This window comes from Neophocaena asiaeorientalis, unplaced genomic scaffold (assembly GCF_003031525.2).
Source record: "Neophocaena asiaeorientalis asiaeorientalis breed wild unplaced genomic scaffold, Neophocaena_asiaeorientalis_V1.1 scaffold504, whole genome shotgun sequence".
In the NCBI taxonomy this organism is placed as follows: Eukaryota; Metazoa; Chordata; class Mammalia; order Artiodactyla; family Phocoenidae; genus Neophocaena; species Neophocaena asiaeorientalis.
The window spans coordinates 5547028-5571603 of NW_020174438.1; the positions used below are offsets into that span (position 1 = coordinate 5547028).

Genomic DNA, 24576 nt, shown 5'->3' on the forward strand with positions numbered 1-24576 from the left:
GTTAGGTCCAGGTGACTTGGCTTGAGGAAGGCAGCTTTTAGCAGCCACATCAGGCACCAAAGCTGAAGTGGGTACAACTATAAGAGGCTTGGTAAACCCTCCCTCAGGGTTTTCAACGAGGAACTAAGGGGACTCAAGCAGCATGACTCACCCAATATTCCCCCTCTCAGTATTCCTAATGTACTTTTCTGAGAATGCATTCTTTCTGTTTATCTTAGTGAAAGATTTCTCAAAGATTTATGTTTCATAATGTTCATTTTCTCCAAGACTCCTATTATGTCCTCTGCAGTACCTGGATTTGTATCCCAGCTCTGCCACTTAATAGCTGTGTGACCTTGCACAAGTTACTTGACCTCTCTGTGCCTCAGTTTCCTCATATAGTAAATAAAGAAAAAGATAGTACTTACTGGATAGGGTTGTTGTGAGAATAAATGAGTTCACACATGGAAAACTCTTAGAAAACTACCTGGAATGTAGTATGGGCTCAATAAATGTTAATTATCATCATCATTATCATCTTCCACCACTTCAGACTAGAGAAGTTAAATCCAAGATACATTTAAAAAATGGGTTCATACTCTGCTAGTTTCTCCCATTTCACTGAAATAGAGAATCCTTTAGTTTCAGGCTTTCTAGTAGGATGTGTTTGTTCTAGAACCAGAAGAATTGGAGCTTGAAGTAGGAATGAAAGGCCATAATGCCTGACTTGGGTTCTTCCACAGGACCTTCTGAAAACCCCTATTCTCCTGAGCTGGAAAGGAGAAATGTGTTCTTCCAATCTCCGAAGACTATCTCTCTCAGATCAGAAACAGCACCCATATACAGAGACGTGTCAATCCATCATCTTTCCTTATTTTCAGTCCTCAGCCTCTGATGTATGAAGATGGCAGTACATCTCCTTGCTGAGCTCAGAATCACACATTCTTCAGAGCTGCTCATCTCAGGTTTGATGTTTCCAGCATGACGAAGTCCAACCTTTGACCCCAGAGAAGCAGTGCCCAGGGCCGTAGGCAAGTAAGACCGATGAACACACTCACTTTGTCAGGGTGTGAATTCAGGTTCCAAAAATGAGTAATTTGCATGAGGCTTGTGGTCAGTGGGACAAAGTCCCTGATGAGACAGGAGGACATAGGCCTGGCCAAGGTGGGTCTGACCATCATGTGCCTCAGAGAGCACAGAACTCAAAGCAAAATGTGCTAGTGGAGTGTAGACAGTCTGAAAAGAGAGAATTTCATCCTTTTTTTTTAACTTAAGACAGAATTTTATTCTGTTATGGTTTTCCTTAGTTTGAAGCGATCTTTATGGTATGTGAAATACCTGCTTGAGAGTCTATCCTGTGTTTACTTTTTTTTTTTTTGACATTCCTCATGGATCGCTTATATCACTGACATTTATTTTTTCATATATTTCAACATTTTTATATTCAATAGAAGATGTATATTTTTTCACAAGTATTCCACATCGATCCTGCCATGCTATTGCACTTTCATGGAGTTTGAAACTGAATGCATTCAGGGACTTCCCTGGCGGTCCAGTGGTTAAGACTCCATGCTTCCACTGCAGGGGGCATGGGTTTGATCCCTGGTCAGGGAACTAAGATCCAGCATGCTGCACAACCAAAAAAAAAAAAAAAAAAAAAAAAATTGAATGTGTCCATGGGACTCATTTTGGGCAATGAAATGTGTGTCACTCTTGGTCACCCAGGTGAGACTTGGGTCCCTTCTAGATTGACATTTTGAGAAAACAGCATGTGCTTCACCACACTCTTTTCCATATTGAGGATGGAGTAGAGTGGTGCCTCCTGCCCACCTTCAAACAACATGTGGCAGAACCAAAAAGCAAGTCTTCATTGCGTCACTGCAACGTAACTGATAAACTTGAAAATTCTTTTCTTTTCTTCTTTTTTTTCAGTTATACATATACATGTATCTATTCTTTTCAGATTCTTTTCCCATTTAGGTTATTACAGAGTATTGAGTAGAGTTCCCTGTGCTATACTGTAGGTCCTTATTGGTTATCTATTTTAAATATAGTAATGTATACATGCCAATCCCAAACTTCCACTCCCAGTTATTTTTTTATTTCTCTAAAATTTATTCAGAGTTATTCACCTCACTGTTAATAAGATGTACAGTTAATGCTCTGTGCCAGTATTATTAGGCCTGCTCATTGCCAGCAATGGACTTTGACAAAACCCATTTCCTGACACCCCAAAATTAAATTACTCTTCAAAACATACCAAATTTGCAATACTTGCAAAAGTATTACATGCATTTAAACTCTAAAGTAGTTCTGTGTAGAGAATATCACTATAGTTTTGAGTGTATATGTGTGTGGGTGCTGGTAATTTTGTATTTTCTTTGGGAGTGGAAAAGGAAAACAATTCAAGCTGAAAAAACTATTCTTAAATATTCATTTTTATAAGTTTTATTAAAGAATTTTGTTACACCATTGGGAAAAGAACTCCCAGTGCTTTTTTAAAGAATATGAATGGGAGAGGAAAAAAAAAAGCCAGTAATTGTACAGTAAAGAAATCAAGCAATACCTTGATGAGATGATCAAAATTAGCATCTTCAATAAAAGACAGATGGACAACATGTGGCTCCAGATGTGATACCCTGAGAGGAACATAACATCACCTACACAGTACTCAGACCAAGAATGAATAACTTCAATCCCAATACAAGAAAACTGGATAAACACAAAATGAGAAATACTCCATTTTTTAAAAGGGAAGAGAAATAACTTTCACACCAACGAAATTAAAAACTTTTGTGTTTCAAAGGATACCATCAAGAAAGTGAAAAGGCAGCCCATAGAATGGGGAAAAAATTTGCAAATCATATATCTGATGAGAGACTTATAGCTAGAATATATTAAAACTCTTACAACCCAATAATAGATAACTCAGTTTAGAAGTGAGAAAATGATCTGAATAGATATTTTTCTAAAGAAGATAAACAAATGGCCAATAAGCACATGAAAAAGATGCTCAACATCTTTAGTCATCAGGGAAATGCAAATCAAAACCACAATGAGACATCATTTTACACCCACCCATTATAGGATGGCTATAATCAAAGAGACAAGTGTAGGTGACGATGTGGAGACGTTGGAAGCCTCATACATTGCTGGTAGGGATGTAAAATGGTGCAGCCACTCTGGAAAACACTTTGTTAGTTCTTCAACAGTTTAAACATAGAATTACCATGTAACCCAGCAATTCCACTCCAAGAGAAATGAAAACGTATGTCCATACAAAAACATGTACACAAAAGCGCACAGCAGCATTAGTCATGATAGCCAAAAGGTGGAAGCAACTTAAATGTCCATCCTTTGTTGAAGGGATAAACGAAATGTGAGAAATCCATAAAATGGAGTAATATTTGACATAAAAAACAATGAGGGCTTCCCTGGTGGCGCAGATGGTTGAGAGTCCGCCTGCCGATGCAGGGGACACGGGTTCGTGCCCCGGTCCGGGAAGATCCCACATGCCACGGAGTGGCTGGGCCCGTGAGCCATGGCCGCTGAGCCTGCGCGTCCGGAGCCTGTGCTCCGCAGCGGGAGAGGCCACAACAGTGAGAGGCCCGCGTACCGCAAAAAAAACAAAAAAAAAAACCCAATGAAATACTGATGCATGCTATAACATAGATGAACCTTGAAAACATGCTAAGTGAAAGCAGCCAGTCACAAAAGAAAATATATTGTACAATTCTAGTTATATGAAATGTAACAAATCCATAGAGACAGAACCTGTAGATGACAGGTTGCCTAGGGCTGGAGAGTTTAGGAGGAAATGGGGAATGACTGCCCAAAAGAAATGGGTACATAGTTGATACATATTGATCACAATATGTTCTAAAATTGATTGTAGTGATGGTTGCCCAGCTCTGTGAATATATTAAAAAACATTGAATTCTACACTTTAAGTGGTAAATTGTATGGTATATGAATTATGTCTCAGTGAAACAGTTATTTAAAAATTAGAAATGGAAAAGAAGAAGTTACAACAGACACCACAGAAATACAAAGCATCCTAAGAGACTACTGCAAGCAACTCTATGCCAATAAAATGGACAACCTGGAAGAAATGGACAAATTCTTAGAAAGTTAAAACCTTCCAAGACTGAACCAGGAAGAAATACAAAATATGAACAGACCAATCACAAGTAACGAAGTTGAAACTGTGATTAAAGATCTTCCAACAAACAAAAGCCCAGGACCAGATGGCTTCACAGGTGAATTCTATCAAACATTTAGAGAAGAGCTAAGACCCATTGTTCTCAAACTCTTCCAAAAAATTGCAGAGGAAGGAACACTCCCAAACTCATTCTATGAGGCCATGATCACCCTGATACCAAAACCAGACAAAGATACTACAAAAAAAGAAAATTACAGACCAATATCACTGATGAATATAGATGCAAAAATCCTCAACAGAATACTAGCAAACGGCATCCAGCAACACATTAAAAGGATCATACACCATGATCAAGTGGGATTTATCCCAGGGATGCAAAGATTCTTCAATATATGCCAATCAATCAATGTGATAAACCATATTAACAAATTGAAGAATAAAAACCATATGATCATCTCAATAGATGCAGAAAAATCTTTTGACAAAATTCAACACCCATTTATAATAAAAACTCTCCAGAAAGTAGGCATAGAGGGAACCTACCTCAACATAATAAAGGCCATATACGACAAACCCACAGCAAACATCATTCTCAGTGGTGAAAAACTGAAAGCGTTTCCTCTAAGATCAGGAGCAAGACAAGGATGTCCACTCTTGCCACTATTATTCAACATAGTTTTGGAAGTCCTAGCTACGGCAATCAGAGAAGAAAAAGAAATAAAAGGAATACAAATTGGAAAAGAAGTAAAACTGTCACTGTTTGCAGATGACATGATACTATACATAGAGAATCCTAAATGTGCCACCAGAAAACTACTAGAGCTAATCAATGAATTTGGTAAAGTTGCAGGATACAAAATTAATGCACAGAATTCTCTTGCATTCCTATACACTAGTGATGAAAAATTTGAGAGAGAAATTAAGGAAACATGCCCATTTACCATTGCAACAAAGAGAATAAAATACCTAGGAATAAATCTACCTAGGGAGACAAAAGACCTGTATGTAGAAAACTATAAGACACTGATGAAAGAAATATCTTAGTGTAGAACATTTATTTATTTATTCCATGGGATGCAACTAACAAATTGATAAATGACCAAAACACTTAAAGTTTTGGTCAGTGGGAAATAAAGCAAGATTTTTTTTTTTTTTTTTTTTTTGGGCAGGGGGGCCCTAGAAGATGTGGTACATATATACAATGGAATATTACTCAGCCATAAAAAGGAATGAAATTGGGTAATTTGTAGAGATGTGGATGGATCTGGAGACTGTCATACAGTGTGAAGTAAGAGAAAAACAAATATCGTATATTAACACATATATGTGGAACCTAGAAAAATGGTACAGATGAACCAGTTTGCAGGGCAGAAATAGAGACACAGATGTAGAGAACAAACATATGGACACCTAGGGGGGAAAGTGGCGAGGTGAGGGTGTGTGTGTGATGAATTGGGTGATTGGGACTGACATATATACACTAATATGTATAAAATGGCTAACTAATAAGAACCTGCTGTATAAAAAAAATAAAATAAAATTCAAAAAAAAAGATTCAAAAAAGATGGCTGACTATAAAAATAAAGAAAGAAAGAAAGAATAGCATCTCTTTTTTGAAGCGACCCTAAGTAATAGAATTATTGGTACCCAGAATGTCATCCCCCCATATCCTAAAAGATGGAATTCTAGAATAAAATTGCTCATATTTATTTAAAAAAACAGTTATTTAATAAAAAGATGGAGTGCTGTATTCTTCAAAAATGTCAGTGTCATAAAAGACAAAGCAAACTGTGGACATGTTCCAGATTAAACGAGGCTAAAGAGACATGACAGGGGACTTCCCTGGTGGCACAGTGGTTAAGAATCCACCCGTCAATGCAGGGGACACGGGTTCGATCCCTGGTCCAGGAAGATCCCACATGCTGTGGAGCAACTAAGCCTGTGCACCACAGCTACTGAGCCTGCGCTCTAGAGCCTGCGAACCTCAGCTATTGAGCCCGCGCACACAACTACTGAAGCCCGAGCGCCTAGAGCCCGTGATCCACAACAAGAGAAGCCACCGCAATGAGAAGCCGACTCACGGCCATGAAGAGTAGCCCCCGCTCGCCGCAACTAGAGAAAGCCTGCGCGCAGCAACAAAGACCCAACACAGCCAAAAATAAATAATTAAAATAATCTATAAAGAAAAAGAAAAAGAAAGAGATATGACAAATACAACCCCTGACCCTAGCCTGGATCCTGTACTAGAGGAATATGTCATGAAGAACATTATTAGGTCAATTGACAAAACTGAAACACGAACAATAATAAATAAAAGTATTGTATCAATGAAAATTTATGAGGTTTATAGCTGCAGTGTTATATACGAGAAAAATTCCTATTCCCAGGAAATATATAATGAAATCTTAGTGGTAAAGGGTCATAATGTATGTAGCTTATCCTCAAATAGTTTAGAAAAAGTGTTTTGCTTGGGTGTGTTTGTTGTGTGTTTGTGTTGAAGGAAAGCAAATGATATAGCCAACGCAGTAAAATGTTAATGATCTGGTTAAAGGATATACAGGTGTTCTTTGTATTGCTTTTATTTTTGCAAACTTTGGTAGGTTTGAAATTTTTTCCAAATAAAACCTTTAAAAATAATCACAAGGACTTATCTCCCCAGGCAGTACAGAGCTGTGTGAAAATAGGTCAGTGAATGCTGTGTGAGTGTGTGTGGTGTGTAGATGTCTGCACCCCCAAGCACAGAGCCCTTGGCCTCTCTGCTGCCATTGCCCACAAGCCGGAGCTTGCCCAGTGAGGGCCACTGACCTGTCACTGTCACACGCAAGCCACATGCTTAGTTCTTTTGGGGGAAGGCAGTGGAGGCCTCCGTGCTCCTGAGGTAGACAGAGGTAACCAGGTGCGCTGAGCTGCCCTGCAAGCCCTCTTACCTCTGGCTGGGTGTGACAGAAAGGGATTTGGAGCCAGCCTGTCAAGCCAAGGCTGTGCCGCATTCTCAGAAGCTTGCCATCTTCACAGGTCTGTTTCCAGACGGTAGAGCTCTCCCCTGGCCTCTGTTCTCGCCCTTTCTCCAGGTTCTCTACCTATGTTGGACAGAGGAAGGAAAGAGGAACAGGGCTCATATTTATCAAGGGCTCGCTTTGTGCCAGGCCCTTTGCTTTACATGTTATCCTATTTAAACCACACAGAGCCTGGCCAGATGCATAAACTGAGGCTCAGAGAGCTGCAGAAACTTGGCCATGGTCCCACAGCAAGCAAGGAGCAGAGCCGGGATTCAGTGCCAAGCCTCTTTCCACCAGACATTCTCACTTGAGATACTGAGATTTCCACCCCACCCCCCACCCCCCCACTTTTCTGTCCTCTTTTGCTATCTTATTTCAGATTACATCCTGTTCTCATGCCAGGAAATGAAACAAAATCACTGCTGACAGGAATGGATCCAAAAGACCCAGCCAACTTTGGAAAACACCAGCGGGGCTGCCATCAGTCTCGTTTTATGAGGCTATGGTGACACTGGCAAAGTGTCACTGAAGGAAGAAGACAGAAGTAACGCTTGTCTTTGCGTTAACCTGCCAAAGTCGACAGTCTTCAGGGCTGGGTGTCAACTTGGGGGCAACGTGTAGCCAGAGATCCTGGTAGACATACAACACCTGCAGGGGACAGCTGTTTGAAGAAGCTTCCTGCCAGAGGGATTTGGAGTGGTACTGAGGGCACCAGAGGAAGAAGGGGACTCTGCAACTACAAGGATGGAGATGGTGAGTGAAGGGTGAGCCGGGCAGTGGCCATTACTTCCAGGGTGTGCCCAAGGGCAAAGTCAGAGCAAAATATGCATGGGTAGGAAGGGAAGGGGGATGAAAGTTCCTTGACTATCTCCTCTTTCTGCTCGGATCTTCTCATCTACTTTTCTGGACTCTCACCCCCAGCACTCATCCTGTAGACCATTCTCAAAGGTCTCCCTGTTACCTGAAGACCCAAAAGAGAGTTTCTAGGTGAACAGATTATAAGCCTGGAGCTGCTGACAGCCATCACACTAGAAGAGCCCGCCTACAGTGGCATCAGCTCAGAGTTGAAACACAGTGTTAATGTTGTTTGAGCCCCTGGATTCAGCCATGCCTGAAACCCCTGCACTTTTAAATTAAGGGGACAGTTTTCCTTTTTTTAAAAAAAATTGAGGTATAGTTGATTTACAATATTGTGTTAGTTTCAGGAGGAAAAAGTTTTCATTTTTGCTTAGGAAATTTTCAACTGGGTTTCCTGTCACTTATAATAAGGACAACATGAATAAAATCCTAACTGAAGCAGCATCAGCTTATCTAGCATAATTTTCCAGGACATACCCTCTATAACAGCCAAGGCAGGATGTTGAGGATTTTAGAACAGAATTTAAAACAGAATTTAAAACAGAATTTACTTCACATGGTAAATTCAGAATCCAGAGACACCACAGAGGGGAAGAGAGGAGGCCAGCTGCTACCCCAGGAGGCCTTGGTTCCAAGGAGGGGGTGAGATGCTCAGGTCTATAGGGAGGCTTGGAGGAAGCATAGGCCAGGGCCCATTCTGAGGCTCAGCAATCCTGAGACTGTCCCAGGTAATTACGGTAGCTACCTTCTGCCAAGCCCTTACTACATGCCACAATGTGCTATGTGTATTATTATTTCATTTAATCTTCACAGCAGCCCTGAGAGGTAGATACATTACTAGCATCATTTTCTAGATGAGGAGCTAAAACTCAGAGTGGCGAAGTAACTTAGTAACTTACTAGTTGCATAGCTAGTAAGTAGAAGAGCAGGGATTCAAACCTAGTGTATCAAACTCCAAAACCTGTGCTTTTAACAACTATATTATAGTTTTTTCTAGATGGGTTAGTGGGGCAGGGGAGGTTGGCTATAGGGAGAATTAATAATGACCTTTCCTTGGTACAGCCTTCCAGAGTTTACAAAGCCCAATTTTATAAGCAATCTTGCTGCATCCATTTTACAGATGTGGAAACTGAGGCTTAGAGGTAGGAAGTGACTTGCTCAAAGTCATTTGGTCAAACGGGATAAACTGCCCAGAGGTCTGCAGTCTGCAGAAACTCATAGGGTGTTTATAGGGAGTGGGGTTGGCCTCATACCTTGCCCCATGCTTAAGAGCAGTGATGGTATCAGTCTGGCTGAGGAAGATCTCTGAGAGATGGGGGGACCAGTAGGTGTTGTGGCCATAGATCCAATTGCAGAACACAAATCCCACTATAGCAAAGAGCTCTGCATCCACAAAAAGACTCTCAGCTCCAGCCAAGGCTCTATTTATTTTCCCATAACACTTGATATGGACAAATTCCAGTTCAATCAGAGATTCAGCTCCTGGTTTTCTGGGTAGGGGTGTCAGGGGAATCTCGCTATGAAAGGAGCCCCTTTCTTCTGTCGGGCCATCCCCAACAAAAAGGCTGCAAGACTGAGCTGAGCTGCCTGCGGATGGGGAGTTGGAATCTGCCTGCCTGGCTTCCTCTCAGAGGAAAGTAGCTGTCATGGCCGGAGCCCCAGGGGCCCTCACTTTTGGACCTGTCCTGATGTTTTGCTGAGCTCAGAGGCACCTATCCTAGAGAGACAAGGCAAGGCTGTCTTTTACCATTCCCTGGGCGACTCAGGCCTGGAGGAGTGACTAGGCAGGGATCCAGGCGACAGGACAGAAGGGCCCAGGGCAGCCACTGTTGTTCACTGCTGGAAGTGTGCCAGGGAACTGGAAGGTGAGCTGCAATCCCACCCCCCCCCCTTTGCCCCCCTCCAGGTGGCTGCACGCTCAATGTGTGCTGGGGGACAAGGAATCCCTGGGGCTTCCTTGAAGCCAGGTGAGCAGCCTTCTGACCTTCTGGATTTATCTCCCCACAGGAATATGTGAGCTCTGAATCTAGGACAAGTGCTGAAGGCAGGAACTGAGGGAAAGAAGCAAGGTCAAACCCAGCCCTTCTAGGTCTGGGAAGTCCAGCACAGGTTCTGGGGGCAGACAGTCTGAGGTTAAAATCCCAGCTCTACCTCTTGCTTTCCTCAGATAAGACCTTAACTTCTTGCTGTACTTATACTAGTATTTACTGAGTGCCTTCTGTGAGCTAGGGATTCAATGGTAAGCAAAAAATGTTGCCTTCTTGGAGCTTACAGTTAATTAAGGAAATAAATATTAACCAAACAACAAATAACGCCCCCACCACTACCACCAAAAAAAGTGGAATGTCCAGGAGAGATGCGTAGTTTATAATTAGGAAGAACTCACTCCCTCTGGGAGGTTAGAGAAGGCTTTTCTAAAGACATGACAGTGGAATTGATGTCTGTTTACTACACAGGTTTGGAGGGGACATTCCACACAGAGGGAACAGGATATTCAAAGGTCAGCCATTTGGAGGGAGAATGGCTTCTCCAAGGAACTGGAGGAAAGAAAGCTCATGAGGCTGAAGTACAGAGTGGAGATGCAGGTGTGGGGCAGACCATGCAAGAATATGGGTCTTTTGAGAGCAATAGGAAGACTTTTGTGGTGCTGTAAGCAGGGAGGTGAGATGATCACATTTGTGGTTTGAAAAGATTATTCTGGCAGCAGGGAACAATGGATTGGAAGGGAACCAAGTCACATTCAGGAGACCAGTTAGGAGGTCTCAGACATTTGCCTGTAAAATGGGAATAATGATACTATCTCATAAGTTATTGCCATGATTCAATGAGAGACTGCATTTTAAGTATTTATTCTGGTGCCTGGTGCATGGTAAAGGCTCAGTAAATGTCGTTATTCTTACTTTTGTTGGTTCTCTTCAGGGAGCAGATCTTTCTATTTCATGCCTGCTCCTGTGAGATGGGGTGGGAGAGTGCAGTGGTGGTAGTTTCTAGGGTGGAAAACGTGGTTTGTACTAAGTCACAACGTTGAGGCCAGGACCCAGGATGCCTGAAGGCCCGATTGGAATGGCTTGAGAGTATGACAGATCCACAAAGAAAACCGGGTTCCAGTTGCTCCCGGAGTCATGCTGGAGAGAGCCCGAGTGTTGGCTGAGAAAAACGTGCTTTTCTGCCCGGTGTTCCGAAGAGCAGGTGTAGGGCTCGCACTCGTGTGCAGCCGTGCGGAGGCGGGGACCCTCGCCACTCCTCAGCCCCAGGGTGACCCGCAGGCATCCACCAAGCTCTGCTTCCCTGGCTCGGATGCGCGGGTCCTGGGCCCGCGGGCAGAGGGAGCAGGGAGGAGGGAGGGTCCCCGGAAGGCAGATTCCGGCCGGCCCGCAGGGGCTGCCCCCTCCCCAATCACGTGGGCCTGGTGGGTGGGGACCGATCTGAAGTTGGAGAAATCCCTAGCAATCCAACTTCGGAGCGCGCCGCCGGTCCTCCGGAGCCGGGGCTTTGGGCGCTAGGGCTCCAGTAGGGGCGCGAAAGTGGGAACTGGTGAAGCCGAGCAGCGGCGCAGGCGGCAGGACTCGGGGCATGGCCCGGCTGTCGGTGATCCCGGGGTCGGCCACGGCGTGGACAGGTGAGCGGGGACCAGGAGGCGGCGGCGGCTGCCGTGGGAGAGGCCGCTCCTGCGTTGGCCTCCCCACACTTCATCTCGGTCCAGGGGATGCGGGGCACCCACAACGCGAGGGACCGGTTGGGTAAAGCTGCCGCGGTAGACCTTGGCGCTCGGAGTCAGTCTCGCCAGCGCCACTCCTCCTCTCCCGCCCTGTGCCCCAGTGGGGTGGTGCGGGTGTGGGCAGCGGCCCGGAACTTTGGGAAGCAGCGCGCAGGCTGGGGGCGCTGTGCGGGCCCCGCCCCCCGCGTGTACACTGGCTGCTCCCAGTGACGTCACGCTCGGCTACAAAAAGGGCGGCGCGCGTTTCTCGCGGCGCTGGAGAAGCTCGAGGCTGAGGGCTGCCGGGGATCCGGGAGCGACCGGGACGCTGGGCCGCGGGCGCCTCAGCGATGTTTTACTCAGGACTCCTCACCGAGGGCGGCCGCAAGGAGACGGACAGGCGGGAGGGGGCGTCGCTGCGGCAGCAGCGCCGGATGAAGCAGGCCGTGCAGTTCATCCACAAGGACTCGGCCGACCTGCTGCCCTTGGACGGCCTCAAGAAGCTGGGCTCGTCCAAGGACACGGTGAGCCCCCGCGGCCGCGCCCGCCTCGGGGTCCCCGCGCGCGGCGGCCCGTCACCATAGCGCTGTGAGGTCTCCCGGGGCCCGCCCTTTGCAGCTTTCACTGAGTCAGCGTCCGGGCCCCCGCCGGCCGCCGGCCGTTGTCGGCTGTCTCGCTATTGCTCTGTTTCGGACTCCTCTCCATCCAGCATTCCCCTGCTTTAGTTTCTCTCGGGATTCCGTCGTAGCTTTTCCAGCTCGCCCTCCCTTAAGCGCAGCTTCCTCCCTTCGTGTCTCTCCTCTGGAGTAGAAGAGACCCAGCCCTGCCTTCTTGCCCTCAGGTCCCCTTTCCCTCCCATTTTTCGCAGTACCGAGTTTGATTGCTTGGGGCTTGAGCCTAGCAGCCAGGGTAGCTCCCGCTGCCTCCCAGGCTGCTTGGCCGGGCCCGTGACCCAGACAGAGGTGACTCCTAAGTGGTGTGAGAAGGAGAGAACGAAGTGGGAAGGGGGCTTTCTGGGCAGTCACCACATCCAGATACACTTGACTTTTGTTGAATCCATTTCCCCCCTATGCAAAATCTACTTCTCCGTTTGATTTTGGTCTCACCTACCTTTGACCTTCCAACAGGAGGGCGGGGGGCGGGGAGAGAAAAAGGGACCTTGAAGGTTTCCTGAGCCCCAAACCTCTCTTCATCATCTTCCTCTCCTGCTACTCCACCCCCAGAGAGTGGATAGAGGGAGGAGGCCAGGCTGCCCCAGCTGCTCCACCGGCTGATGTGTGGAGCTGGAGCTGGAGCTGGGGCTGGCGCAGTCTTTTTTTCTAGCAGGGTTGTTCTTGGCATTAAGAAGGAGAAACTCCAGGACTGGAGGTCTGAGTTCAAAGACAGTACTGTCCTCTATCTATAGCAGGGATCCTATGGGGGCCTAAGGGTTACTAGTTTAAAGAACTGTATCTGACTCTTATATTTAAGTCACTGGACCAAATTGATGTTTAGCTTTGTAGTTTTATCTGGAATTTTCTTGTAGTTTAACTTGTTTTCTTGAATTTCACAATCACTTTATTCATCTAGGCAATAATTTATGAAGCATTACTTAAATGTCTTAAATGAAGTAGATGCTCTGTTTAGTTTTTCCAGTATTTTTTGAGCTTTCGGAATGTTTGTCAGGGAAGCGGGGTGTCAGCCTGGGCCACTGAAATTGCCATTTCCCACCACAAGATGGGTATGGAGGGCAGAGCTGCTGAATCTACTTCTTCTTCTTCTTTTTTTAATCAACTCTAATGGCACATAGATCCCAAGATCAGATTTGCCCTCCCCCATTGTGATAGAGAATTATTTTTAGTTATTTATTGTACAGGGGATGTCTACTCAATTATCGTGCTCTGTTTTTTAAAAGGTATTTTACCTGCACAAGCCACAGGATAGTTAATCTGATTCATGCTAACTCAGAGTGGTGAGTGACTGAAATGTGTTCCTAGAAAAGCGATAACTGTCTTTCTTCCCTCCTTTCACTTTACTACAGTCTAGATTCATTTAGCAAATCAGGTTCAAGTCTTCTTACCTTCAGACCACAATAATCCTAGTTCCTGCCACAATAATCCTGTTCCTGGAAGCCTCAGCCAATAAATAGTAGTAGGAAAATAAGTACAATGTGGAATTTTTTTTCCCTTCATGCTGGATTTAAGATATGATTGACATTTGGTTGTCCTGGGATGTCAAGGAGTTTCCTAGCCCTGAGGAACTGCCTCATCCTGTGTAGGAAGAACTCCATCTGCTTTTCTGATTCCAGTCTGTCTTAGTTGAGCCACACAGGAGCTGATAGCATAGAACATAGGCACTAGGCTGGAAGGAAGAAGCTTCCTCAAGAAGCAGGTTATTGCCGTGGATGTGACACACAGCAGTTTATTGTGAGACCCTGAACCATGGTTCACAATTTCTCTCCCCTGCCTCCCCCCACTGCCATGAGTTGATGTCCCTCTCTCACTGTTCTCACACCTGGAATGTGCAAGTGATTGCACAGAAGAGCTAGAACAGGTCACAGATGCCAAGGCAGACTGAGATAGGGCTAGGAGAGCTCTGAGTACTGGGGTGATGTGGCATGCTTAAGCTTTCTTGGAACTTATGCTGCTGGATCAGGATAATCTTAGAAATAACCTTAGAAGTACTATATCACTTCATATGTATGGATATATATATGGACATATCTGGTAGTATAGACCAGTGCTGACTCAGTGTTCTCTCACCAAAGTGAAATTTTTGAGGATACAAAAATTGACTGTTTAAATCTATAGTACAAACTCAATAAAAGAGGGACAAGAAAAGGGAAGGGATGGCACCAGAGGGAGATAGGGGGGAAAGGACAAATTAGTTTTCATTGATTCTGGGGTTTGTGCCAGTGAGAAGATTGTGGGTTGTTTTCCTCATACTAGTGACCTATATTAGAATTATACTGCTGAGTTTTCTGAATTATCTACCTTTTACCATGCTGTTTCTGTAACATTCACTATTTGAATCCAGCCTGCCAACTTTTTTTGGATTGGCAAAGAGCATCCATAGGCAGTGAAATGTGTTCTTGTTCTCTTGACCCTAGGGAGGTGCCTTTGCCCTTTTCCTGTTTGTGTGTAGTTGGCTGCTACAAAGTCTACTGTGGAAATTAATTTTATTTCTTATGTCTGACTGTCTTATTTTGTTTGTCCTTTTATCTTGTGCTCTTTTTTGTGTATTAGATTAAGAATCAAAATCAGAGATATGAGTGAGTAATATTTTATTTTGTTTATTATTTTTTTTTAAGTTGATGAGGGTAGAGAAAAAAATCACTCTTGGAGTTTTGCGTATTCTAATTTCTTTTGTTTTAGCTACCAGGTTCATAAATGTTCTTCTCATTGAGGTAAGGACTTTTTAATTTTTAAAAACAGTCATATCATGGGATAATATTCTGTCTTTCCTATATGATAATATTACTGATCATCAGGCTATATCCTTACTTATTCAGCAATAGAAAGACAGTTTTGCTTTCCTATTTATGATTGATTCTGCTTCTAGCCAAATGCTTTAGCAAAACTCACTAGAATTAGGAGAAGGCTGGGGGAAGGATGGTGTAACACAGCAAAGCCAACTGACCATGAAATGACTAGCCCTGTACTCCTAGTATCTGATCTACCTGATCAGAATTTCTGTCAATGAGGGCAGCCCTGGGTGGTATCCTGTAGGTAAGTTATTCATAATGCCACAAGACATCCATAATGCTATAGATTTTGGACCAGAGAACTTGGGAGTCTTAGAAGAGGAGCATGAAATACCAGTATAACATCAGGATCTAGTGCAAACTGAAGATTTCCAGAGCCATGATCGAATCCTAATTACAGCAAACATTATTTGAACACTTGCTATGTTCAGGACACAATGCTAGGTGCTAGGACCACAAAGAAGAAGACAACAAAGTTTACCTGTACAATGAGTTTATAGATTAGGGGGAAGGATAGGACTGATTAATTAATTTATTCCCCAAATATTTATTGAACACTTATTACATGTCAGGCATGATCTAGGTATTGAAGATATAGTAGCGAACCAAAACGGAGTTCCTGCCCTCATAAAACTTACATTCTTGTGGGGGAGGAGAAGGCAGAAAATAAATCAAGTAAATATATAATATGTCAGGATGTAATCAGTGCTATGGAGAAAATAAACCAGGATAAGGGAATAGGGAGTGTTATGGCCAGGGTAGGATGGAGTAGAGCCCTGTTATTTTATCTAGGGTGGTCAGGGAAGGCCTGTCTGATAAGATTACATTACACGAGATATTGAAGGAAATGAGAGAGCAAAATATCTTGGAGAAGAATGTTCTAGGCAGAAGGAACAGCAAGTGCAAAGGCCTGAATTGTCAGTGTGCTTGATGTGATTAAAAAACTGTAAGAAGGCCATTGTGGCCAGAGCAAAGTGAGCAACAGGAGGGCGATAGGAGATAACATCAGAGAGATAGTGGGAGGCCAAACTACTTAGGGCCTTATAGATCATTGTACAGATATTTGACTTTTAATCTGATATGGGAAACTGGTGGAAAATTTTATGCAGAGGGGTGACACGACATGACTTATTTCACAAAGTAGACTACTGTGTGGATTTCACTATAGAGGGCAAAAGTAGAAGCAGGGAGACTGGTTAGGAGCTGTTAGATAGTAATCCAGGTGAAAGATGATGGTGGCTCAGAGCAGTGTGCTAGCAGTTAAGGGGACAAGAAAAGATCAGACTCTCAGGTTATTTTGAAGACAGAGCTGACAAGTTTAGTTGAGAGATTGGATTAAGGATCTGAAAGAAAGAGTAGTCAAGAATGACCTCAAGGTTTTTGATCTAGCAATTGGAAGAATAAAGTTTCTCATTTACTGAGATGGCTAAGAATACAAGAGGAATGGGTTAGGGATAGGGAATAAGAATCAGGGGGCCTCCCTGGTGGCACAGTGGTTGAGAGTCCACCTGCCGATGCAGGGGACACGGGTTCATGCCCTGGTCCGGGAAGATTCCACATGCCACGGAGCGGCTAGGCCCGTGAGCCATGGCCGCGGAGCCTGCGCGTCCGGAGCCTGTGCTCCGCAACGGGAGAGGCCAAAACAGTGAGAGGCCCGCGTACCGCAAAAAAAAAAAAAGAATCAGGAATTTGATTCTTGAAGAAGTTAAGTTTGGGATGTCTATTAGCTATTCAATTGTAGATGTTGAATAGATAGTTCCATGAAAATGTAAATAATACCACCAGGAAGCCTATGGTAGTTGTCAAGATATTATAGTCAATAAGTGCTAGAGGAGTTCAGTGGAAGCAGTGATTACTCTGGTCTGGTGTGACAATAGTGATGGTGACCAACATCTGACTAGAGTTTCATCATTCCCTGGTGAGTCAACTGACTATGAGATTATATGGAGAGGGGACTGCTTCGAGTGTGCCCTATAGAACCTCAGAGTAAGAAGAACTTTACAGGTTATCTGGTTGAAGTCCCTGCAGTTGTGTGAGTCCTTTGTAACAAAAATGCAGTCTGCCATGGGCGGTTGAGAAGCCACCATCTCACACCAGCAGGTAACAATCAGGAATAAGGCTGTTCTCTTTGAAATAATATGTCTATTGGGTCATAAGGTGAAGGCAAAGAGAACACAGAAGTCCTGGGGCAGTGTGACAAGACTGCCTTAGGTAGATTCCATGTGCTTTTGAGCAGCAGTAAACCTAAGGACAATCTGTCTATGATCCTGTGGTGATGAAAGGGTCACGTGTTATATATTCAGCTAGTAAATAAAGAACAGAAGGCACAGATATTAGTGTCCTTTTAGACTTCCAAGACCAGACAGAGACATGTATATTGGGCGTGAAGTGAGAGTCAATCAGGAGCCCATGTCTGTCTACAAACTGTACATGAGGACAAAAGTGGAGTAAGATGATTTCATGCCCTTTTAAGAAAAAAGAAGTGAATGGTAATCAGCTTCAATTTTAAGCCGAGCATGAGAATTTAAAATACATATGTACACATACATATAATTATTAAAATTTGAGTGCTTACTTTATACCTGACATGGTATTAAATGCTTCATACAAACCATCTCATTTCATCCTCACAAAAGCTCTGCAAGGTGGTTACTAACTTGAACTGAGCTCTGTCTGACCCCAAAGCATATATAGTTTAAACAATACTCTAAGTCAAGGGTTGGCAAACTTTTTCTGTAACGGATCAGATAGTTAATTGTTTTTGGCTTTGCAGGCCAGTCTCTGTCTCAACTACTCAGTTGTGCTGTTGTAATGCAAAAAAACCATAGGCAATACAAATGGGGCTGATTGTGTTCTTATGAAACTTTATTTACAAAAATGGGCAGCAGGCTGGGTTTGGATTGTGGGCCATATTTGCTGACCCCTATTTCTAAGTGGTTCTAGTTGTAGTTCTGTTGGAAGCTAGAAACCTTGGGTTTCTCCTCTGAGAGTAAATGCTACAAAGAAAGCAGACTTCTATAATTTCCCCTATTTTCCAGTCTGACCCATTCTGTGGACCACAGAAATCCATTAGTTTGATTCTGTCTGGATTCAGTACAGTGTAGGTAAAGGGATTGAAAAGGTGGCCTTAGAAGTTCTTGCTCAAATCATGATTCTGTGGTATCCTGCAGTATAGTCTGTTTCCTCTCACCTCACTTTTCTTCCCACTTTACAGCCTGGTTAGAAGAGATATTTAATCAGACTGGCTCCTAGATTGAGGAACCTCAGCTATGTCTACCTGGAATACAGCATTGCCCACTGTGCCCATTTCTTTCAGAAGCTCCCGATGGTGATAAAGGCAGCACATTTGAGTTTGCCCGCTTAGGATTTAGATGCCTAAATGCTCGTTAGGGTTTAGCAGCCACACTGCAGGAACAGTAGAGAACCTGTGACTGCTTAGTGTTGCCTTGTTGAGCTAAAGCATAAAGCAGGATCCGTGTCAGGAAGATGCCATAGCTATGTCCAAAAGGCCACCAGAGTACCTGCAGCACCTATCTAACTAATACTGTGTATCTTGAAGTACACCTGGAAAGTAGAAGATAGCCCTTGGAAAGGCAATATTTCAATAAACAAAAACAAACCACTTAAGCATATTTACAAAGCAACAGTCAAGGAATGGGAATGCAAGTAGTACAAACTATGTAATGTATGAGTACTGAAGGGATTCTGAAGGAAAGAACTGGATGATATTAATCAAGAAAGGCTTTTTGAAGAAGTAAAGGGTAGAGATTTATTCATTTGGTATTATGCTAAGAGCTGGGATATAGCTGTGATCAAGACAATGAAGGTCCTTGCCCTTGTGAAATTAACACTCTAGTGGGGGAGTGAAATAATAAACAACTAGAAAAACAAAATAATTCTGGACTTATAGTTACTCTGAAAGGAATAGTGGGATATGTTAGTAACTAAAGAAGTGGAGTGCCTACTTTAAATAGTATGGTCAGAGAAGATGTTTTTGAGGAAGTGATGTTTGAGCTGAGACTTGAAAGATGAGATCAAGCTACCTATTTGAAATATTAGGGGAAAACATTTCAGGCAGAGGGAATGGCAGGTGCAAGGGCATTAGAATGGGAAAGAGTTTTTGAGCAAGGAGGTATGGATGAATAAAGGGTAGAGTGGTGTGTATATGGTATGTATGTGGAGGTTGGAAAGATAGACAGGGACCAGATGGCGCAGAGCCCTATAGACTGTGGTAGGAAGTTTGAATTTTGTCTGAAGAACAATGAGAAGCCATTGAAGGGCTTTTTTTTTTTTTTTTTTTTTTGGGGGACGTGGGCCTCTCACTGTTGTGGCCTTTCCCGTTGCAGAGCACAGGCTCCGGACGTGCAGGCTCCGGACACGCAGGCTCAGCGGCCATGGCTCACGGGCCCAGCCGCTCCACGGCATGTGGGATCTTCCCAGAACGGGGAATGAACCCGTGTCCCCTGCATCGGCAGGTGGACTCTCAACCACTGCGCCACCAGGGAAGCCCTATTGAAGGGCTTTTGAGTAAGGGAATGTATTATCTCACTTATATATTTAAAAGCTTACTCTCGCTGCTGTGTAGAGAATGATTTGGAGAAGGGTGAAGGAATAGGTGGAAGACAAGTTAGGAGGCTGTTGTAGCACAGATAAGAGATGATGGTGGCTTGTATTAGGAAGTAGTAAAGATGAGGAGAAGTAGATCGATACCAGGTAAGTTTTGGAGGAAGTAGCAACAGTAAAGATCTTCCTCGACCTATGACGGAGTTACATCCTGATAAACACATTGTAAGGTGAAAATATTGTTAAGTTGAAAATGCATTTAATATACCTAACCTACTGAACGTCGTATTTCAGCCTAGCCTACCTTAAAAGTGCTCAGAACACTTAACATTACCCTGCAGTTGAGCAAAATCATCTGACACAAAGCCTGTTTTATAATAAAGTGTTGAATATCTCATTTAATTTATTGAATACCATATAGAAAGTGAAAAAACAGAATGGTTGTATGGGTACAGAATAGTTGTAAGTGTATCAGTTGTTTGCCCTCGTGGTCATGAGGCTAACTGGGAGCTGCAGCTTGCTGTCTCTGCCAGCATCATGAGAGAGTGTTGTGCTGCGTATCACCAGCCTGGGAAAGCATCAGAATTCGAAGTACAGTTTTTACTGAATGTGTATTACTTTAGCACCATCACAAAGTCGAAAAATCATAAGTTGAACCATTGTACATTGGGGACTATCTATACTTGGGATGGAAGTTTAGGAAAAGAAAAGAATCAAGAATGGATGGGCGTGTAGTGATGCCATTTTACCAGATTGGTGTAAAGGGAATAATCCAGAATGTTAAAATAGAACAGGACTTTGGAGCTCAAACCTCTTTTATTACTGATGAAGAAGTTGAGACTGAGAGAAAAGTAATGCTTAGAGAGATTAGTGATTTGCCCAAGGTAGTATGTGATAAGTGGTCCTTTTGCTAAAGTAGAACGCCTTCATGGAGGATTAAAGATAAGACTGGGAAGGAGGATGAATTAGTGGAAGATCTTAAATGCTAAATTGAGTATTTTGTGTTTGATACAGCTGGCAAGGGAGCCACTGTAGGGGAAGGAGACCATGAACATAATGTTTTGGAGATTATTTGAACTTAGCAATAACAGCAGAAATGGAGAGGAAACTACAAGGTGTTAAAGAGGCAGAATTTCACTCACCAAGACGGAGAATACTGGAGAAAGTACAAGTTTTGTGGGAAAGATCAGTGGGATAAGTTAAGTTTGAAAGTGCCTGTGGGGTGTCTAAGTGGAGAAGTTCAAAGAGGCAGTTGGTTCTATGGGTCTGAAACTCAGAAGTGAGGGCTGGGCGTGAGATGGAGTCATCATCATAAGGGTACTAATTTATACAATGAAAGCAGATAAGATTGCCCTAAAAGGTTTTGTAGAGTGAGAAAGGGACCTAAGATAGAGCAACAAGGAACACTAACATTTAGGAAATGAGCAGAGGCAAAGGAGCCAATAAATGAGACAGATGCAGAATAGACAGAAAAGTGGTTTTAGAAGCCAGTGGAGGAGAGTTTCAAAAAAATGGAATGTTGAGTTTATTGAAACATTGTTTCTAATGGCAAACATGTAGAAATAATCTACATGTCCATTAGTAGTTAAATAAACTGAGGTATGTTTGTACCACAGACTCATAGGTCTATAGATGATGTGCTATTTTAAAATGCAGAAAGCGGGGCTTCCCTGGTGGCGCAGTGGGTGAGAGTCCGCCTGCCGTTGCAAGGGACACGGGTTCGTGCCCCGGTCTGGGAAGATCCCACATGCTGCAGAGTGGCTGGGCCCGTGAGCCATGGCTGCTGAGCCTGCGCGTCCGGAGCCTGTGCTCCGCAATGGGAGAGGCCACAACAGTGAGAGGCCCGCGTACCGCAAATAAATAAATAAATAAATAATGCAGAAAGTAGGGCAGATGTAAAAAAAATAGTTGCTAAGGTGGTTGGTTATAGGGTAACCTGACATTACATCTGCCTAAGTTACATTGTTGGTGTGTGCGTGTACATGTGTGTGCACACATGTACACACACTTCAGTTTTTCATGACTTGGCAGACACTGTTAGTTGGCTAAATCATCACCCATTTTCAGCCCTTTTCTATCTACCTGACTCCTCTACGCAGAAGCTAAATACATCCAGACCCCCTTGCAGTTAGAAGTGGCTGTGGGAATTCTGACCAAGAAGATATAGGCAGAAGACTGCTGAGGGAACTTCTGGGAAAGCTTTTGCTTTCCTGATAAAAAGAATAGATGGCACAGAGTCCCTTCCTCCTTCCTTAGATGTGGATGTAATGCCTGGAGCTGGGGCACCCATCATATGACCATGAGGGAATATCCAAGAGGATTACGGAAACAGTAGCCCTGAAATTGTTAAGCTGCCGAATTAATGCCAGCAGCTGCCTACCTCCAGTCTTCTTGTTATGTGAGAAAAAAATACATCTCCATTTAAGCCATCATAAGTTGGCTTTTCTTGTGGCTGTATGCTTTCTTAATGTATAGGGTATATTTTTAAAATTTACTTTTTATCAAAAAGCACATGTATATAATTTAAAACTTAAAAAAAATTTAAACTCTTCCTTAATTCTCTTATACCTTCCCATCATGTCCCCTCTCCTACTATACTAATATTGTAATATGTTAATAACAATTAAATAGCTATCTTGGGTCAAATCAGCATTTACTGCTTACATTATTATGACTATATTCATATTATTCACAGCTGAGTCAAATAGCATACCATAATTATGTTTCTTTCTCATACAAATATTTATTTTTATCAAAATTAATAATTGCCTAGTTGTTTCCCTTTGTTTAATTTTCTATCTAAAATTTAAATCTCCTCCAAGTACCTTAAAACTGCAGATGATCTAGCAGGTTCTTTTTTTTTTTTTTCTTGGAGACATCCTTCCTGGAGTGCTCTATCCTCCCATTTCATTTTGGACTGGTTGCTCTCACGGCCCACTACACAGCCAATATCCTGGACTTTTTCTTCAACACCACTTTCAGAATTTCCCTTGTTTCTCTTCTCTATTGTATACTCTATTTCTTGAATCCTATGCTTTTTTCTTTGTTTGTTGGTTCCCCTCGCTTTGGTGGAGTATATCCTTCAGAAGCTGCTTAAGGATTCTTGGGAAATAACTTTCCTGAGTCTTAATTGATAGCTTGGCTAGGTTTAGAAATTATGTGCTGTCAGATTTGTTAAAAGTATTATTCCATTGTCTTTTAGCTTCCATTATTACCACTGAATAGTCCTATGTAATTCTGGTTCCTAATCCTTTGTATTTGAAATCATCTTTTTCTCTTTGGAAACTCTTGGAATCTTTGTCATCCATGATATTCCAAAAATTCTTAATGATGTGAAATCTTGGTTTGGGTCTTGTATCTTTCATTATGCAAGGCTCCATGTGAGCCCTTCAACTCATATTCTTCAGTTCTGGTATAGTATGGCACTCCACTCTCATTCTTAGCTGTTGTAGGAATCTGTTCTAAGCCTAGCCAAACTGTCAACCAACCAGAGTCTTTTGATTTACTCTTACAAAAAGAATAAAGTTTTGGCATTCTTCCCAGTTGTCTGGATCAACTGGGAAGGAGTCTTATGCATAGGAGTCTTATGCAGGCTTTATACTAATCTCTTTCCAACCCTAATCATACCCTCCAATTGTAGAGGTTCTAATACCTCTAATTCCTCAGCTTTTCCAGGGTTTTAGTTTAAGTAGGAAAACTGCTTTCACAGCTAGACCCCCAAGTATAAAATAGTTCAAATATAATAGTTTATTTTTTCTTAGGTAAGAGTTCTAGTGGGAAGGTCAACAAGACAGCCCTTTTCCATGTAGTCATTTAGTGACCCAGGCTGACAGTGAGTGGCTTTTCTGTCTTCAACATGTTACCTCCAGGAAGGTTACCCTAAGGGTCATCTCCATTCCAGCCCGTCAGAAGAGGAAAAGAATATGGAGGAGTGTACACAGGGGAGGTTTACAGGCCAGGCCTAGAAGTGGTATGTGTCACTTCTACTCACATTCTGTTTGCCAAACTCAGTCATATGGCCTTGCCTAACTACAAGGAAGGCTGGGAAACATAATCTAGGTATCTTTCCAGAAAGAAGAGGAGCTCATGGATTTTAATTAGTAACTGGCAGTCTCTGCCACTCCAGTGTTCCATGAAGTAAAATGGTGTGAAGCACTTAGCTTTCTCTAGTCTAGGTCAGTTACCAGTTTTTCGTCTGCTTTTTAGATTCCAAAATTTTGTCAAAATCTCTTCTTTTGTTATTGTTGTTGCTTACTTTACTATTCTCTTTGTTCTTGTAGTTTTAGGCCTTTCTTGTTCCTTGACTATCATTTTAGTGAAATTTTTGTTGGGAGCAAAGGTAAATGTGCAGTTACATTGTCATTTAAAACATGAGGGCAGGGACTTCCCTGGTGGTCCAGTGGTTAAGACTCCACACTTCCAGTGCAGAGGTTGCAGGTTTGATCCTTGGTCAGGGAACTAAGAGCCCATATGCCATGTGGTGCGGCCAAAAAAAAAATTTAAAACAAGGGCATAATTAAATGGCTATAGAAGAGCATCTCTGAGGTTCATATGAGTTAATTGGCTGTGAATTTTCAACTCCTGAACTATACTATGAAGACTTGTAGTTATAAAAATGAATGAAAAGAATTATATGTACTGACATAGAAAAATGCCTTTCATATATTAAACAAAAATTAAAAATTTAGAAGAGTGTTATAGTATGATCCTGTTTTTATTTATGTTTGTAGATGTATTAAAATTTTTGGAAAGATGTACTTCTAAATTTAATGGTTGTTCTTTGTAGGGAGTAGAACTGAGAAGGTTTGAAGGGTTGCAGAGGCTTTTCCTTTTTTTTTTTTTTTTTTTTTTTTGG

General features: G+C 42.9%; 1 protein-coding gene across 1 annotated transcript in view; it reads left to right on the plus strand.

Moving 5' to 3' along the window:
- Window positions 1-11967: 11967 nt before the first annotated feature.
- NRIP3 (nuclear receptor interacting protein 3) overlaps window positions 11968-24576 on the plus strand; it is a 22046-nt gene continuing 9437 nt past the window's right edge. Inside the window, exon 1 of the mRNA XM_024756949.1 lies at window positions 11968-12219. Within this exon, the coding sequence (XP_024612717.1) occupies window positions 12046-12219 (174 nt within the window). The 5' untranslated portion in view covers window positions 11968-12045. The remainder of the gene's footprint in view (window positions 12220-24576) is intronic.